The 16,295-nt window shown below is 34.3% G+C and overlaps 2 protein-coding genes across 3 annotated transcripts; both read left to right on the top strand.

Annotated features, from left to right (window-relative positions):
- Positions 1-4,965: 4,965 nt before the first annotated feature.
- LOC114375469 (protein LURP-one-related 17-like) lies at positions 4,966-6,088 on the top strand. Its single transcript, XM_028333247.1, has 2 exons — positions 4,966-5,405; positions 5,562-6,088. Exons 1-2 carry the CDS (start codon positions 5,130-5,132, stop codon positions 5,988-5,990), a joined length of 705 nt encoding a protein of 234 aa, XP_028189048.1. The 5' UTR covers positions 4,966-5,129; the 3' UTR covers positions 5,991-6,088.
- Positions 6,089-7,387: 1,299 nt separating this feature from the next.
- On the top strand, positions 7,388-15,557 carry LOC114376591 (E4 SUMO-protein ligase PIAL2-like). 2 transcript variants are annotated; one of them, XM_028334768.1, is made up of 16 exons: positions 7,388-7,816; positions 7,909-7,981; positions 8,099-8,164; positions 8,542-8,589; positions 8,694-8,776; positions 9,023-9,074; positions 9,153-9,218; positions 10,216-10,283; positions 10,357-10,405; positions 10,501-10,585; positions 10,676-10,777; positions 10,888-10,939; positions 12,145-12,196; positions 12,472-12,588; positions 12,849-13,709; positions 14,727-15,557. In XM_028334768.1, the coding sequence occupies exons 1-16, from the start codon at positions 7,653-7,655 to the stop codon at positions 15,399-15,401; spliced, it is 2,613 nt and encodes an 870-aa protein (XP_028190569.1). In that variant the 5' UTR covers positions 7,388-7,652; the 3' UTR covers positions 15,402-15,557. The 2 variants fall into 2 exon arrangements, with proteins under 2 accessions (XP_028190569.1, XP_028190568.1); XM_028334767.1 differs by having other exon boundaries at positions 7,389-7,816; positions 8,542-8,607.
- The last annotated feature ends 738 nt before the right edge of the window (positions 15,558-16,295 follow it).

The following is a 16,295-nucleotide window of genomic DNA, read 5'->3' on the forward strand; positions in this document are numbered from 1 at the left end:
TCCTTTTGCTTTCTGTACAACCCGTTTTGCTTCCTGCACCCCTAGTTAATATGAGTGGACAAAATTGGCCTTCATAGACTTATAATTAGTTCCACAAAATGTGAAAATACCTTCCAGAATTGCTATTTACATTATGGAATGACCAATTTGAAGGTATATAACATTTTCTGGATGGTATTTCCTTGTTTTTCGGAGAGGCTATTCCATAGACTGATTATAATTACGGGACACTCATTCCATTTTAGTTATAATAGAGATCTGGAATACCCATTTCGGAACATTTTGGCACTATTATACTTCCAGAATGCGTAGTCCAAAAAAAAACTTTGGAAAAATTGAAAACTCCCAACCTTGACCCAACTTCAAAGCTGTGGAGATGAATGAAAGCAGCCAATATGTAAAAAAACACCAATGTTTGTCACGATAAGGAATAAAACCCAACTGGAGATGACTTTTACTGCAATGACTTCTTCGGCGTGGAGTAGATGGAGACAAGACACCTTTAGTGTGAAGTTGCAGAGAATAGGTCAAGGAGGTGTGAAGTCCTTTAGGAGAAATAGGGAGGAGGAGGAAAGTTATAACCTGAAAAGGATATTTTAGAGATATTCAAAATTTGGAGGTTGCAAGAAGCTAAATGGGAGGTGCAGAAAGTAAAAGCTAGACGCAGAGGCTGTCTAATGTAGTGGTGGTGTTTTTTTTTTGGGATATTATTATGTATACATCTCAAATTTGTTAACTGTACCTCCCTTCAGCCTTTTTTGACGTTTTTCCTCCCAGAAAGTAATATACATAATCCACAAGGATATGCATAGAAATAGCAATATCATGATAAGAGTCTCATGGACATAGTTTGACGGTCTCCATACGGTGCCGAGGAAACAGCCTTGAGACCACATAAGAGAATGTCGAAAATTATACCATGCGCTTAGGCTGCAAAGACTCGTTTGTGAGCTTCCTTTATGTGACGTGGGCATAAGCAGATCAGCATATGAGATCACCAGAACTGAGACCCTCCCAGATGGTAAAAGATGAACATAAACAAATGAAACAACAAAAAATTGATACAAGAAACCACATGATTATTTTATCTTGATTTCGCTCCCATCTTTTACAATGTGCATTTTAGGACCATCATCACCGCAAATCAAGTCAGCCATGGCAATTTGCTTGCATGAACATCCACCACCAAACTACACCAACAAAAGCAGCTAAGATCTAGCCTACATGTGTTGTTTATTGCCAACGTCATTAATGATATCCATCCAACACCGTCACACTCCATCAATCATGCACCACCATCGTTGCATTTCACAAAATTAGCTTCCAGAAAATTATTTCCTGTAGGACGTATACTTCCAAAAATTCTGGAATGTGGTTACCCAAATAGTTCTGGGAACGTAGTTTCCGGGAAAAGACAATTTCAGAAGGAAAAAGAAAAGCACAAAAGGAGGTATGCTAGTAGAATCGGAGAGTTAAATAACATTTTTCTATTTTTTCAGCCTAAAGATTTAATTGGGTCCGAAATCTAAAGGTATGTGGTTAGTCGTAGGGGGTTCATGTGCCCTCAATTGTTTTGGGCTGTTACTCTGGAATGACTGAAGCCCATTATGAAAAAGGAACAGGAATGTTGTGTGGGCCACTTTTTTCAGTATAAAAAGGAAGAGGAATGCTGTGAATCTGTATCCAATATAAGTTACTTTTCATTTTATTTCCCTTTGATTTTTAATTTTTAAACTTTTTTTTACTGTTTGTTTAAAGATTTAAAATTTTCAATTCAATGAAACATTTATTTTTAGCAAATCTTCTTCAGTTTCTTGATCGCTAATTCACTATCACCAAAATTAACTATCCTTATAAAATTGAAGTGTCTAGCCACATTTTAACCCCATAATCCACACAAATATTATATTCATATATAAAATTGTGTTATTTGAGAGCTAAATTTAATAATATTTAAAAATTAAATATCACCAATGTAGGTGTAACACTTAAAAATAATCAACAAAATTTTTTGAACTCAAGTATAGATTCATGTTAATGCAAACATTTTGGAGGAGTTCTTGGATGATGGACGCAACAACAAAAATTAAGAGATTCTTTCTAGGAAACACCGCCAATTGCTTTGTCAATAAAAATGAAATAGTGTAATTGGATACCTTGAAAAAATATTTCAGTGAAATAAAATTATTTTATTCTAAAAACCGATATAGTTTATTAATATTTTTAAAATATATTTATTATTTTAAATGACAAATAAAATGAAAGAAAAAAATGATGGACTTATCAACAAGGGTTATTATCATCACAGAATTCCAAAATCTAGTTGGTCCTCAGGCACGTGGTCGACGTTTACAAACTATTGGCAGCGATGGATATCTATTATCTAAGCAGGACCCACTAAAATTACTATCTTTTGCATGTAGTAATAGGGTCACGTGTCCTCCTGCATGGTGGTATATAGTGCTCATGTCAGTCCCTAAATAGAATAATTTAAAATCGAGTAATAAAATTAATTCAAATTATTGAAATTTATGTGTACTGAATTAATATTATTTATAAGTGTTACATTAAAAGGTGTAATATAGTAATTAAAAAATAATAATCATGCGTATTTATCAAATGAGCACCAAATATCCCTACCAATCTCCAGTTAATAACTAGATTAGGAGTTTTTTGACCTTCTTCGGGCCATGTTGAATATCTTTTTCTTGAATTCAACCTCCCATCTGACCAACCTGGCCTACTGGTGACCACCGTTTCAGTTTGTGGTATCCGTGGATCCTTAATTATGGGAGGATAGCAAATTAAAGTGCAGAGTTTAAAAGCCAAACGACCACAAAAACAATCAAGGAAAAATACACTCTTTTGCCAGCATAGCAAACAAACAAGATTATTGTCATATTTGTACAAATGTACAATAGAAAAATGTTGCCAGTACACTTTCTATATTACTTGAAATTTATTAATAATCAGCTTTACTTTATATTTAATTAATTTTATTTATATTTTTATAATTTTTAATGAACTTTAATAAATAAAAAGAGCGTATTATTAACATTTATCTTGTATAATATGTAAATTAAATTAGCAATTTCTGGGGATTATTTTAAGAACCCATGCATGTCTACTGATACAATTGGTAATTAATAATTAACACATATCTGAAACTATATCTAATCCTTTTGGGGAGATGACGGGGCTGGGAAAAAGACTTGTGCGTGAGACTAGGCAATAGGCATAAAAGCGTAACCAAATGCGGCAAGGGTCGGTTGGAAAGCTCTGGCTACCACAAAAAGAGAGAAAAACCATGTTTGAAATCTGAGGACAAGTCCACACAAGTGACTGCAGATGATGATGTGTGGTACAGGACATTAGATTTCCTATCTACATCACATCACCTCCTCTCCATATCTAATCTTACCAAGCTTAATCTTCAAATAAAGCACTATTAATTAGTATTATTAATGATAAAAAGAAATATAATACTAGCTATCATTCTTACTTCTTAGCTAGCATGCATGCTCATGTTGGCCACCACCCTCAGCTTCCCATGCATGGGACTGGCATCCAATTTCAAGGAAATTATCTTATTGGATCTTTTTATGTGGTTCCCACTGGAAGATACAATCTAGCCTTATTTTCATCCACTTGAATTAAAAAAAAGAAGAAGATCGGTGTATTAATTAAATCAATAAAAAGATTGGTATCCCACTTTTTTTAGTTTTATTTTAGATTAACTTTGATATTTAGTAGGTGAGTTGTAAAAAATTAAAGGAAAAATGAGTTTTTGATGGTTTTAATTGGTAAGAGAAAATTACCAATGAAACAAATTTTGTTTATTTTTAGAAAAAATAAAAAAGCTCAATTAACTTTGTAAAATCAAGATACACAAAAGAAACAGAAAAAAATTAGGTATAATTAAACATAATTTATATCAATGAGGTCCCCTCACTGTTTTTGGTCAAACCAATTAGTCTCCTATGCTTTTAATGGCAGCACGCACCATATGACCACAGACCAGATGCAAGTTTCAGCTGCTTGACCAATTGAAAGGCCACACCACTGGCTGGTAGGCCATTTCTATTTTTTTAAACAATAATATCCCAAAAATATCTGTTAATATTTTCCTTTACCAATATCAAATTTTCTTTTGATGACTCTCTCTACCCATTAGTAGTCACTAGTGTGTCCTCCCTCTGGAATGTCGCTCACTTGTTGGCTTCCTGTTCTTTCTCAAGAATTAATCTGCATGTAGTAGTCTGTGTATAGACGTAACTATAGGAAAATAAGCAGCCCAGATCTGCTTGAATAAAAAATGTATAGTAGTAGAGTTTTGGAATCCTTCTAGATCGACCTTTAATGCAAATTAGCCACGCGTCGCCTTTCCCCAACATCTGTTTCTGTTACTTGAAGAATTTCAATGTCAATACTTTTCTTCTTGGATCTCTCGAAATATCTTTTCAATTCGCCTTTTCTTGCAAAACTAAAAAAAGATACTAGCTAGTAGATACGTAGAAGATTGCTTTTAAAATTCTTCAAGAAATCTCACATGTTAAAAAGGAGTTTACGAAGCAATAATCTAAACAAATTAACACTACCAAATAAACAAACTGCATGAACATGCAGCTAATTTCCAACTCAAGAGGATTCCAGTCTAGGCACTATGTAAACATGTTTGAACTTTACATAATTTTAAATATATATCAAACCACGTTAATATTAAATGAAATCTGTTAAGTTTATACTATTATTGAATAAAATGTTGGGATAAAACCCCAAAAAAGAAAAAAGAAAGTAATAATAATAATGTGCCTTTAAATGACACATCAACGTCCTGGCCCTATACAATAATACGTGCTCATCCAAGAAAGAGTGTGTGTGCTATTAAGGGTTGGTATGTCAACATGTCATATTGTCACCCATGTTGGTAGCAGCAGAATTGGAAACCAACTAAAGCATTCTTTTATTATCTCTATTTTCAAGACGTACGTTGTCAGTGTAAATAATATAGTATATAAATATGTCCCTTGGCCCCGTTTAAACTTAAGACAGAGAATCTAGCTAGCAAGGTAGAAACTAGAAAATAAGAGAGTGTGGATTCCATTAAGATCAGACCGAGAGAAAGAGAGATGAGAGTGTTTCCAAGGCTCAAATCGCTGTCAAGAGCGGTGCACGAGGAACAAGAGCGTGAGCATGATGATGAGGAGAAAAAGAAGGCAGCAGAAAAGTTGTACACATCCCTAACAGTTTGGAGAAAATCCTTGCTAATGAGTTGCAATGGATTCACGGTGATTGATTCTTATGGAAATTTGGTGTATCGTGTCGACAATTATATTGGTCGACCCAACGAAGTCACTCTCATGGATGCCTCAGGAAAATCTATCCTCACCATGTGCCGCCGCAGGGTATATCTATCTCTTCATTATATATTCTTTATGTTATCTTTTATCACTCCATTACTTTTTCTTCTTTCTTTTTAATTTGTTTATATAAAAATATATATATACACACCTATCTACATAACGAGAAGTAATATATAGTTTATGGTTGACGATGTGCAGAGGCTTGGATTGTTAGATAGCTGGTTTGTGTATGAAGGGGAAGTGGGGAACAATATTAATAACATGCGTACGAGGACTAGGAGGAGGAGTAGTAACTTGTCTAAGTCATCAAAGACTCCAATTTGTTGTGTAAGGAAGCATGTGAATATTTTACATGGCAACACCAACGTTCAGGCCTACGTGTACCGTGGAGCTTCTTCACATTCAGATAAACGGTGTGCGGCGTTTACCATAGAGGGTTCCTACGCACATCGAACGTGTAAGGTGTTGGATGAGTGCGGAAGGGTCGTGGCTGAAATCAAGAGGAAGGAAGCTAACGCCAAAAGTGTCTCTTTTGGGATAGAGATTTTTCAGTTGATTGTGCACCCTGGCTTTGATCCTGCCTTTGCCATGGCACTCGTCTTACTCCTCGATCAAATGTTTACTTGACACTTTTTCATTACGTATATATATATATAATCTTTCTACTTCGTGTGTATTGTTAAAATTTTGATCAGATGAAGTAATATATTTTCAAGTTTTGATAATCGTGGTCATGAAAGATTATAATTAAATAAAGGATGAAGGTTTATAGTTTAAGCCACGTTCAATTTCTCAAATCATATCTTTCGAATTTAACTCGCTTATACTAATTTACACTTTTCATCTAGAATGAATTTCATTGTGCTTTCTACTAAAAGTTTAGGTCACATCTCCAATCTTTAATCTCTAATCAATACGTAAGGACCAAATTACCCACACATGGGGCACCACACTACTGCAAGTCACTCCCGCACTAAGCAGAGTAGAAGTTCACGCCTAAGAAAAATAATAACAGACGCGGCATGCTATGGCATAAAGTCGTCCTACATAAGCACGCGCAAAAACAGAGATATAAATATAGAACTTGCTTGCTATTGTTGCCTCAGATGCTGTACAGTGAGCAAAGAATGATGGTGTTTTGTACACCTATATTTAAATTACAACATTTGAAACAAGTTTGTGAAAATTAACCTTTGCAACAATAATAATATATACAAAGCAGCCTATACTAAGAACCTAGCTTTTGATAAACAACTCTCATTTTTATTATGTAATTATTTAAAATTAATTTGATTAATGGAACTTCATATTTTTTTCTTAAATAATATATTTTTTCTTAAAAAACATTAACCAAATTAATTTTAAATAATTACATATTTTTTCTTTCCATTTATTTTCTCTTCTTTCTTTTTAAATAATTACATAATAAATGAGGGATAATCCATTAATTTTTTTTCTTTTTAATTACATAATAATTAAATTAATTTTAAATAATTACATAATAAAAATGAGAGTTGATATTTTTTCTTTTCATTTATATTCAGGAAAATTAATTCTCATTTATTATGTTAATATTTTAATTTTAGTATATATTTTTCTTTTCTTTATAAAATTCTTTTTAATTTTAGTATATATTTTTTCCTTTTTTTTGTAAAATCTTTTTTAATTTTAGTATATATATTTTTTTGTTTGGCCACTCCATGTGCGTCAGGTCAACAATGAAACTCTCACCTACAACCTAACCTCTAATACCACCAACGAAACCAACGCTACTGTGGTGTGGACGTGATGAATGCCTATTTCACCAACGAAATGCCATGTCCTTTTTTGCCAATTCCATTGACGAAATGTCATGTTTAGCTTCATAATTACTTTCAAAATAAATCCCATTTCGAAAAAAGTTTGTAAAATTAGTTTGGCCTATTTCGTCAATTTGACACATGTTAACCAATCTAACTCCAACCCAAGACAAAAATAGATTTACTTGACTGATTTCGCGGATCAAAGGTATTTCTGACGTAGGCAATCCGAGACTAATCAAATCGGGTACGGGTTCAACTTACAGAACCCGAATGGATTTTGTAGTAGAAGAGAAGAGGCACATATCTGTGATTTTTGTTTTCGTACCCGAAACCCGATCCGAATTGACCCGTCCTTCCAAGTTCCTACCACTAAACTAAACAGTGTTGAGCATTTACTAAGGTTTATAACGAGGCAAAATTGAAACCCTCACTTGTGTTGGCGAAGAAAACGACGACGGACGGAAGTCTTGTTCGAGTGAGAGTGCAAATGAACAACAGTTCGCCGGCGTTGACACTTCCGTCGGATACGTCGCCGTCAGTGGTGAACATGTTCAGAATCAACAAAGTTGCTGACCGTTTGGCTTGGATTGCTCAACCTGGCAACCGAGGCGAGCCTCACGAATTTTACAACCTCTGCCTCTCGCTCTCTCGGTTCGTACTTTCTAATTAATCTTCTCCCACCATCTTATATATTTAATGTGCTGCGCTTTTTACTTACTAGGTTTACTTTTTACATTTTACAGAGGCATTGATTATGCACTTGCCAATGGCGAAACTCCACCCAAGGCTCATGATCTGCCACTACTCGTGAAACAGGTGATTCCCATTGCATTCTGTGTGGAACAAGTTTCATCGTATTTTTATTTATTTATTTTTTTAATTATGATGTGCATGTATGTTTGAGGCTTTTACTTTTCCCCCCTTCCCATGTAGATATGTCAACTAAAAAATGATGAATGTTCGCAAGCAGCTATGATGGTATTGCTGATATCTATAAAGGTAAGTTCATTTTTCCATGTTGTTGCTCATCGCTATCATTAACTTTCAAACATTCATTAGCTATTACTTGGTAAATTTTTTCAGGAATTGTAACACACTACATTATGCTCTTTTATTTTGGCAAGAATAATGATTGTGTTGAAACTATCAAATCGTGAAGTTTATGCAGATATCTGAATCTGAATGCTTTTTTAGTTCTTGAAGATTTTTGGTTCTTATATCACGACTCATCTATATCACTATGAGCAAAATGTGACATTGGATTTATAGCTCTTTTGTGCGTACCTATAATATGTTTCTCTATAAACATCCAGATGTTATGCACCATGACATTTATACAGTTTTGGATTTCCTACTGACAATTTTCATTATTGTAGAATGCTTGTGAAATTGGATGGTTCCAAACCAAAGAATCTGAAGAACTTGTTAGTATTGCTGATGAGGTTTGCTTATATGTTAGATTTTCTTCTTTGCTATATGGTGGCTTCTAATTGTCTTGTTTTCTTACCATCGTCTTTTCCTAGTGTAGATCGGAAAGGTCTACAGCAGTTTGGGGACTATAAATGTCAGACCTAGATCTTGCAGTACTGTAATATCAACAATAATGCAGAAGTAGGGTCCTATGAACTTCTTCTACATATCTTCAACTTCAACTACATCTTTTCTTTTCTTTTTCTAATATAGACAACACTCTTTTGCTTTGTGTGTTTTTTATATCATGGTAGTTGCAACTATCACCATAGACAAGAATCACAACTTGGAAAAACGAAAGGACCTATAAGAAATAGTGCATTTGAATTTATCACTTTATTTTACCTGTAATAGTAATAATTTGCCTACATGTGGATTTTCTTTCAGATTCTATCCTAAATTTAAATTGGGTCCTATACTTGCATCGATTGAAGCCCAGGTGGTTCCTTGTGATTTGTCGATTTGGTTCTTATTTCTTGCTGAGAACATATTTAATATTATTTTACCTGCAATGCAGCCTGGATATGGAGCTTCTGCGGTTGATTTTCATATTACCAAGAGTGAAGTTCTTAAAGACAAAATTGTAAGAATTGACTTGTTTTGTTAAACATGGTTTGTGTGACTTGATTTTTATTTGTTAGGATTATCATATATATTCATGTTAGAGCTTGTATCTTTGGGGAATCATCAAATAATATTTTATAAACTCATTTTCTTCTCCCGTCATATTTCAAGATGGTATCAAAGCTTATTATCTTCTGTTTTAAACTTGGTAGCAAAGTTCCTAATCTAGGGACTCTGCTTCTGCGAAAAAACCCTAGTCACCTTCATTGCAGCCCTCTTAGTTGCCTTTATTTCTGCATTTGGCGCCTTTGTTGTGCCCTCTATTCGCTGCCTTAATTGCAGCATTTGACACTTATATTGTACCTTCTGTTCACTATCTTTCTTGCAGCATTTGACACCTTCATTGTGTCCTCTATTCACGGTCTTTATTGCATCATTTGGCACCTTCATTGTGCCCTCTATTTGCTGCTTTCATTGAAACAATTGGCACCTTCGTTATGCCCATTTTTTGCTTCTGCTCAGGCCCCAGAGCATCAGCCACCATTGGCACCTTTGTCTGTACCTATGAGCCTTCATATGGTAGGCCAAGACCATCCCGCTTCAATAGCACCTTTGAACCCTAATGATCTTCCTATTCTTCACCAAACGTACTGCCTTATTCGAAGAAATTATTTGCAATGGGTTTGGTATATTTGCACAACTCTCCCTTTTGCAAACCGTTGTGTGACACTTTCTCCTAGTTTTAACTTAGGGCCTGCCTACTAGGTGATTTTAGCAGCTTACTTGCAATATGAGAATGATTGACATCCATTCACTAGCTTGGGGGGTAGTGTTGTAAATAATATTTGAAGATGTTGCTTGCTTCATTATTTGATCTAAGGTTTAGCATATTTTAGGTTCTTTTGTACCTCCAATCACTATCTATTTTCTTTGGCGCATCAATAGTAGTATATAATGGATTTTTTTTTTCTCTTTTTGGTTTTTGTTCTAAGTCATATTGCATACTTCAACTGCAGTTTTTATTGGTGGCACAAACAGATAACATTGAGACACCCGCATGCCTCATAAGTCCTCAGCAAGTGAAGTATGGTTGCTTTATTAAATGTGTGGGCAGGTTCTGCATTGATGCTGACTGACTTTTATTGTATATGTTGTAGTTTTCTCCTCAATGGAAAAGGAGTACTCAATAGGACTAATGTTCAAATGGTCTGTTGTATATTTGCTCATACATTCTTAAACATTTGGTTTGGACTTTTTTCTTGGGTGTGGCATCAACTTCTATCTGTCATTTTGTTAATCAGGATCCTGGAGCACAGGTGCCAACTAATGTGACTGGTATGCTTAAATTTGGGACAAATCTTCTTCAAGCTGTGGGTCAGTTCAATGGTAAGTATTTAAAACTACTGTTCTTCCCTGTCATCCTAGTAGCTTTCAATATATGCATCTTACTGTATTATAACCATTATCATTGTGAAGGTCGTTATGTTGTACTTGTTGCCTATATGAGTGTTACACCTTTGCTTGAGGATCCAGTTCTTCAAGATTATCTTCAGCCTGCTGTTACATCTGTTGATTTAGGTATAATTTGGATATTTAGGATGAACTGTACCCTAAAAAAAACCCTACGTCTTTTTGTTTTTTATATTAATCCACTGTTGATAATTCATTATCTTTTTGCCTTTATATAGATTCAGATATTATTGAGGGGGCTTCACGGATTTCACTTAATTGTCCAATAAGGTGTGTTGTGATTTTCTCTGTTCATGACATTGATCAGTGATAACTTTATCTTTCTTTTGATTCCTTTGCTTTGTTGGTTGCATAGTAGTAATCATAGATGGTATTTGTTATTAGAGATCCATTTTAGTCTCTCACTGTCTCTGGATCTAGTCCATTAGAAATTTTTGCCCTTGGCTGACCTTGAATTTGAAGAATGAGTGAATTAGTCATTTTTGCTGTTATCCTTTGTGTCTTTTCACAATTAATATGTTGATGGTCTAATAATGAGTTTGGTTAAATTGAGTTTCCTTTGGCTATGTTTGTGTTGGAATTGTAGTTAGAACTACTTTATGTGTTCATTGTAGAAAGTCAGAGGTAACAAGTCCTCTTTAATTAGCTGATTTCTAATATTAAATTATTAATTATATAGTTTATTCATTTCTGGTACCTTTAATGGAACTTATGCCTTATTTTCACTTCCGGTACCTTTCTCTATTGGGCTACAGTTAGATATGAATGAACAATGATTATGTGGCTGTCATGTACAAAGTACTTAATAGAATATCTATGAAATTAATTAATAAATCTAAAATATTAAAAATATTTTATTGTGAATTTTTTATCCTGATTTCTATTTTCCTAATGATGTTTGCTATCAAATAACCATTATAATGAATATTATATTTATATTTTCTTGTCCCAAAACCTTAATATTTTTTACCTCATATTTTATTTTAATGTATTACTTTCTAATTCTGACCTTATTTTTGGCCACCACTAGTCTACTATATTGTTGGATGCTTGATAATTGGTTCTTCCTGATATGAATCTTCATTGCTTGATAATTGTTAGTTTGTGTACTTTCACATATGCCTTCTGTGAGCGACAATCTAATTGTACATATAAGTTGTTAACTACCGTTTCATACAATTCTTGTAATTTAAAATTTTAACATTGATTTTTAGCATTAAGCCATTAGCTATCATCTTTTGAAGTTTTCTTTGTTTTGCAAGTATGGTTTCTCTATCACTCTTCAGTTACACTTATTTTGCGGCTTATTTCCTTTTTACTGGAATGCTTTCTCTGCAGAAATTATGCTTAAGATAATTTGTTCAATTATCTATAAAGTACATTGGATTTTCAATTTTTTTATAATTGTCCTTCTGTTTTCTTAATGTTGTTTTTGATAAAAGTTGATGGTCTTGTGTTTTATCTGTGCAAAACAGCTTTACACGTATCAAGACTCCTGTTAAAGGGCATTCATGCAAACATTTCCAGGTGACTATTCCTGCATTAGCATCACTTAATGTGCAGCAAATTGTCGCTGCAACTTATGCCTTTCTCTCTCTGGTATTTAGTATGGATAAAAGTACTAAAATAGTAAAATTTGCTTAAATGTATCTAGAATCATACCTTCTCATGATAAAGTGAAAATTTTATGACGTGTTTAATTGCTATAAGTCTGTCTGTGGTGTGGTTGTATGTGTATGTTTATATAATCCTCATCTGTTTCATCCCTTCTGCCTGACATTTGTCTTCTCTCGTTACTGTAGTGTTTTGACTTTGACAACTTCATTAATATAAATTCAAAAAGGCCATCCTGGCGCTGCCCTAGATGCATTCAGAATGTCTGTTATGCTGATATTCGTCTTGACCGAAACATGGTTGAGGCAAGTTGATTTACTTCAATCCTTCAATTGAGTATTGTTATTTATCATCTCACACCTAGAGTCAGTTTGGTTATTGGTATTACCTTAAGATTGGGAGTGAAAAATTTGGTTTATAGTTTTTTGTATTAATTTCATACAACCACCACACACTTCTGAATTTTAAGGTTACACCAAATTGACCCTAGGGATTAATGAAAGGTTGAACAGGAAAGGAAGTGAAAAATAAAAATCTCTTATTATATTTTTCTTTTTAAATAAAGATCCTGAAAAATGTTGGTGAGAACATTACGGAAGTGATTGTCTTTGCTAATGGATCATGGAAGGCAGTCTTGGAAAAGGATCATGATGTGGATAAGATGCAGAAGAAGGCACCCAATTGTGAAAAAGAACAAACTCAACCACAAGAATCTACTTGCCCTCCTAGTACTGTTGACCTCACTAAAGATGATGATGGTTTGGATACAGTGGGCTCTTGTGATATTGTAGAAAGAAAACCTCCCCCGGCATCTATTCATAGTCATTTTGTCTCCCCAAATTTAACTTCCTTGGGTATGAACTCTACTGGTGTTAATCAAAATGTTGCCGCTCAAACGGATGACTTTTGGACTGGAGTTTATATTGGCCGTAGTAGTTCTGATACCCCAACAGTTGGTAACTCCGAGCTACCTGTTCTGCCCGATACTGTTTCTCCTGCATTTAGTCAGGAATCTGCAGGTCGTGACAATAACCCTGTTGTTAATTCTGCCATGCATAATCAATTTTCGGGACCAAGCAACTTGCAGATGCAGATGAATCATATGAATTCAGTTAACGAGTATGGTAGGTCATCCTCAGCGCCAAGACATATTCATAGGACTCCGGTAGCTGTTCAGGCCCTCCCAGTTCAATCTCAGGCATTGGGACCACAGGAAAATTCAATAACTAATTTGAATAGTTCCTTGCTACCTAGCAATTCCTCTGCTGCTCCTCATATTTCTTTGTCCAACCCTGCCTCTGTAGATACTTTGAATGCCATACTAAGTGATACGGAAAGACAACAACATTTTTCTCGAACTCCAGTGAATCCGCCTCAGGTCTCAGGTGTAAATTCACCTGCATTTCAGCATCACACTGCAACCCAGGTTTGGTTTGTTAGTACTATATTATTACTCTGTACCGTAGTGACAACCTGCTGTTCTATGTTATGTTGTTCCTTAACTTTCAGTGTTGATATCTTGTGGTACCTTAACATAAAAGAGATGTGCTGAACTTACATTGTGTAAAAAATTGTTTCCAAAATAACAATAATCATCCCATTAGGTAAAGGTCAATCACATGAATTACATGATACCATTGGATTCGGTTAAAAACCAAATTCTCAGGGATATTATTTATTATGAGATTTATTTTAATAATTTTTTCCAATGTTTTTCTTGATCTCCCTTTACCCCTTTTCCTAGGTTAAAAATCATTTGATCACCGGTGCTATCAGTGACATACTTTGTAATATCCAAATCACCTTAACAAATTTTTGAATTTCTATCATCTTTTCCTTGATAGGTGTCACACCAATATTTCCTCGAATATGATCATTCCATATCATATCAGTTTTTGTGTGACCACATATCTATATTAACATGCTCATGTCGTTAACTCCGTTATGTAATCAGACAGATTCTCTCATGGATCAACTGCAAGCTCTTTTATCAAAACTCCTTACAAAAAAAAAATTAATTTGCAACCTTGAGATTCTAGACTTATAAGTGATAAGATTAAGATGTTCTTCATCTTAAAACAAGTGTACCCAATCTTGAAATCATATATATACCATTGAGAAATCAAGAAAAGTCTGTTAAAATTTATCTTAGAAAAAGGTCAATTGGTAGTAAGAAAATTGGTTTCATGAAAGAACGAAACTATGATATTGATTTATGTTTTCAAAGAAATTATATAGATGGTCAGGGGGAACCTTTGGAGATTTGAGTATGTCCTAGTATACATTATATTGGTTTGTTAATCTTCATTTCTTATAATGTAATAGTCATTGATGCCTGTAATTTATTTCTTTCACTGTGAAGTTGAAAATCATTAGAAGAGCCTTACTTTTATGGGTTACTTTGTGTGTATTGTACTTACCCTTTACTTTTCATTGAAATCAGAATCGGGTACCTCTTATAAATACGTCAGTGCCAACTCAACCGCAGAATCAATACAGAGCAAATGTGTTTTCTGAATTTAGAAATTCGCATCTGCAGCAAGCTTTGAATCGCTGGCCACCCCCATCAACATCATCTAATACCCAGTGGTCCCACATCCAGCAAAGTGTTCCACAATCTGGGAATTTTCAGGTAGCAGCCAGGGGTGGTGCACTGGCTGCCAGACAAGGTAGTTCCCATGCTAGGAATGTTCCGACAGCTGGAGCTACTACTCATAGGGGTATGGTTCCTAACCAACCTGCCAGATGGACGCAATCTGTTTCGGTTCAAAATCTAAGTACTGTAGCAGGCACACCTTTCCAGGGGTTAACAGGAGAGCAAAGAGGAAATACAGCACAGTCAGTTTCTAGGCCTGAAGAATTATTCAGTCCGCAATCAGAACAGAATTGGACTCCCACTGGACGAATGCGTGGAAGTCTAGATTTAAGTCAGCTTTACGATGAGTCTATTGCACAGCGAATAATTACGCCAACACAAGGTCAAAATTCAAAGCCACCAGGTCCACAACCCGTCCGACGGACTGGTATTTCCTCTTTGCAACCCGCCACGACCCAACTGGATGTGCTTATTGCAAACAATAGAAATGCAAATGCTCATAATCGTTCTTCCAGTAGATAACATTTCTGCATGGCTCCACTTGCACATTTCTGCATAGGCTGTAAATACAGTTATCTAGTCACAATATATATTTTGACTATAACCAGACGGACATATCCAAGGTTTTTTATTCTTATTTTTTATGGAAGTCTCATGGTTTTCATTTGTTCTTTGAAATTATTCAGACAAAACCCCATCGAGAGTGGTGGGATTGGTTGAAGTTCTACAAAATAAATAGTAATGGTTTAGGGTAGTGGGAGGGAAAAATGAAATATTTAGAGATAATTTTATCTTGGAAATCTAAGCTTGACCCAATGATTGGAAAATGATGAGAGAGAGACATCACGGATTCGAATCCCTCGGTTGACATTTTTAATAAAACTAACAAACATTTGTTGATAATTTTTTTATTAAAACTATATAAAAATACTTAAAGGCTATATGATTTTTTGAATATTATTTTCAATAATATTATGTTCTATTTTCAATAATATTTTACGAATATTATTTTCAATAACATTAATGTACTTCACTAGTCAATAGGGTAGAGATCATGCACTTTGTTGTGTTTCTTGAATTCTTACAAAAAAGGGACACTTCAAAAGATTGATATTCAGGTTAGTGAGGGTAAGAATTAAGATGTAAGTAAAATTGAATAATGATGTATGCATCTTGGATTTCTTGTCTAGATCATAGATATATTGAAAATAATCTTGTTTGAGTTGGATATAATTATTGTGAATAACAAATTTTTTTTTTAAATATTTAATATAATTGTATACTCAGGACATAAATTTGAAAATTTTAATTAAGTTAGAATAATTTCATATCAACTAAGGTATGTGCTTGATGGTGTTGCATACCTTAGATGGATTAGTTTTTCTTATATATGCTTGGTTGATTCTTTACACGTAA

This window comes from Glycine soja, chromosome 11, assembly GCF_004193775.1.
Source record: "Glycine soja cultivar W05 chromosome 11, ASM419377v2, whole genome shotgun sequence".
Taxonomy (NCBI): domain Eukaryota; kingdom Viridiplantae; phylum Streptophyta; class Magnoliopsida; order Fabales; family Fabaceae; genus Glycine; species Glycine soja.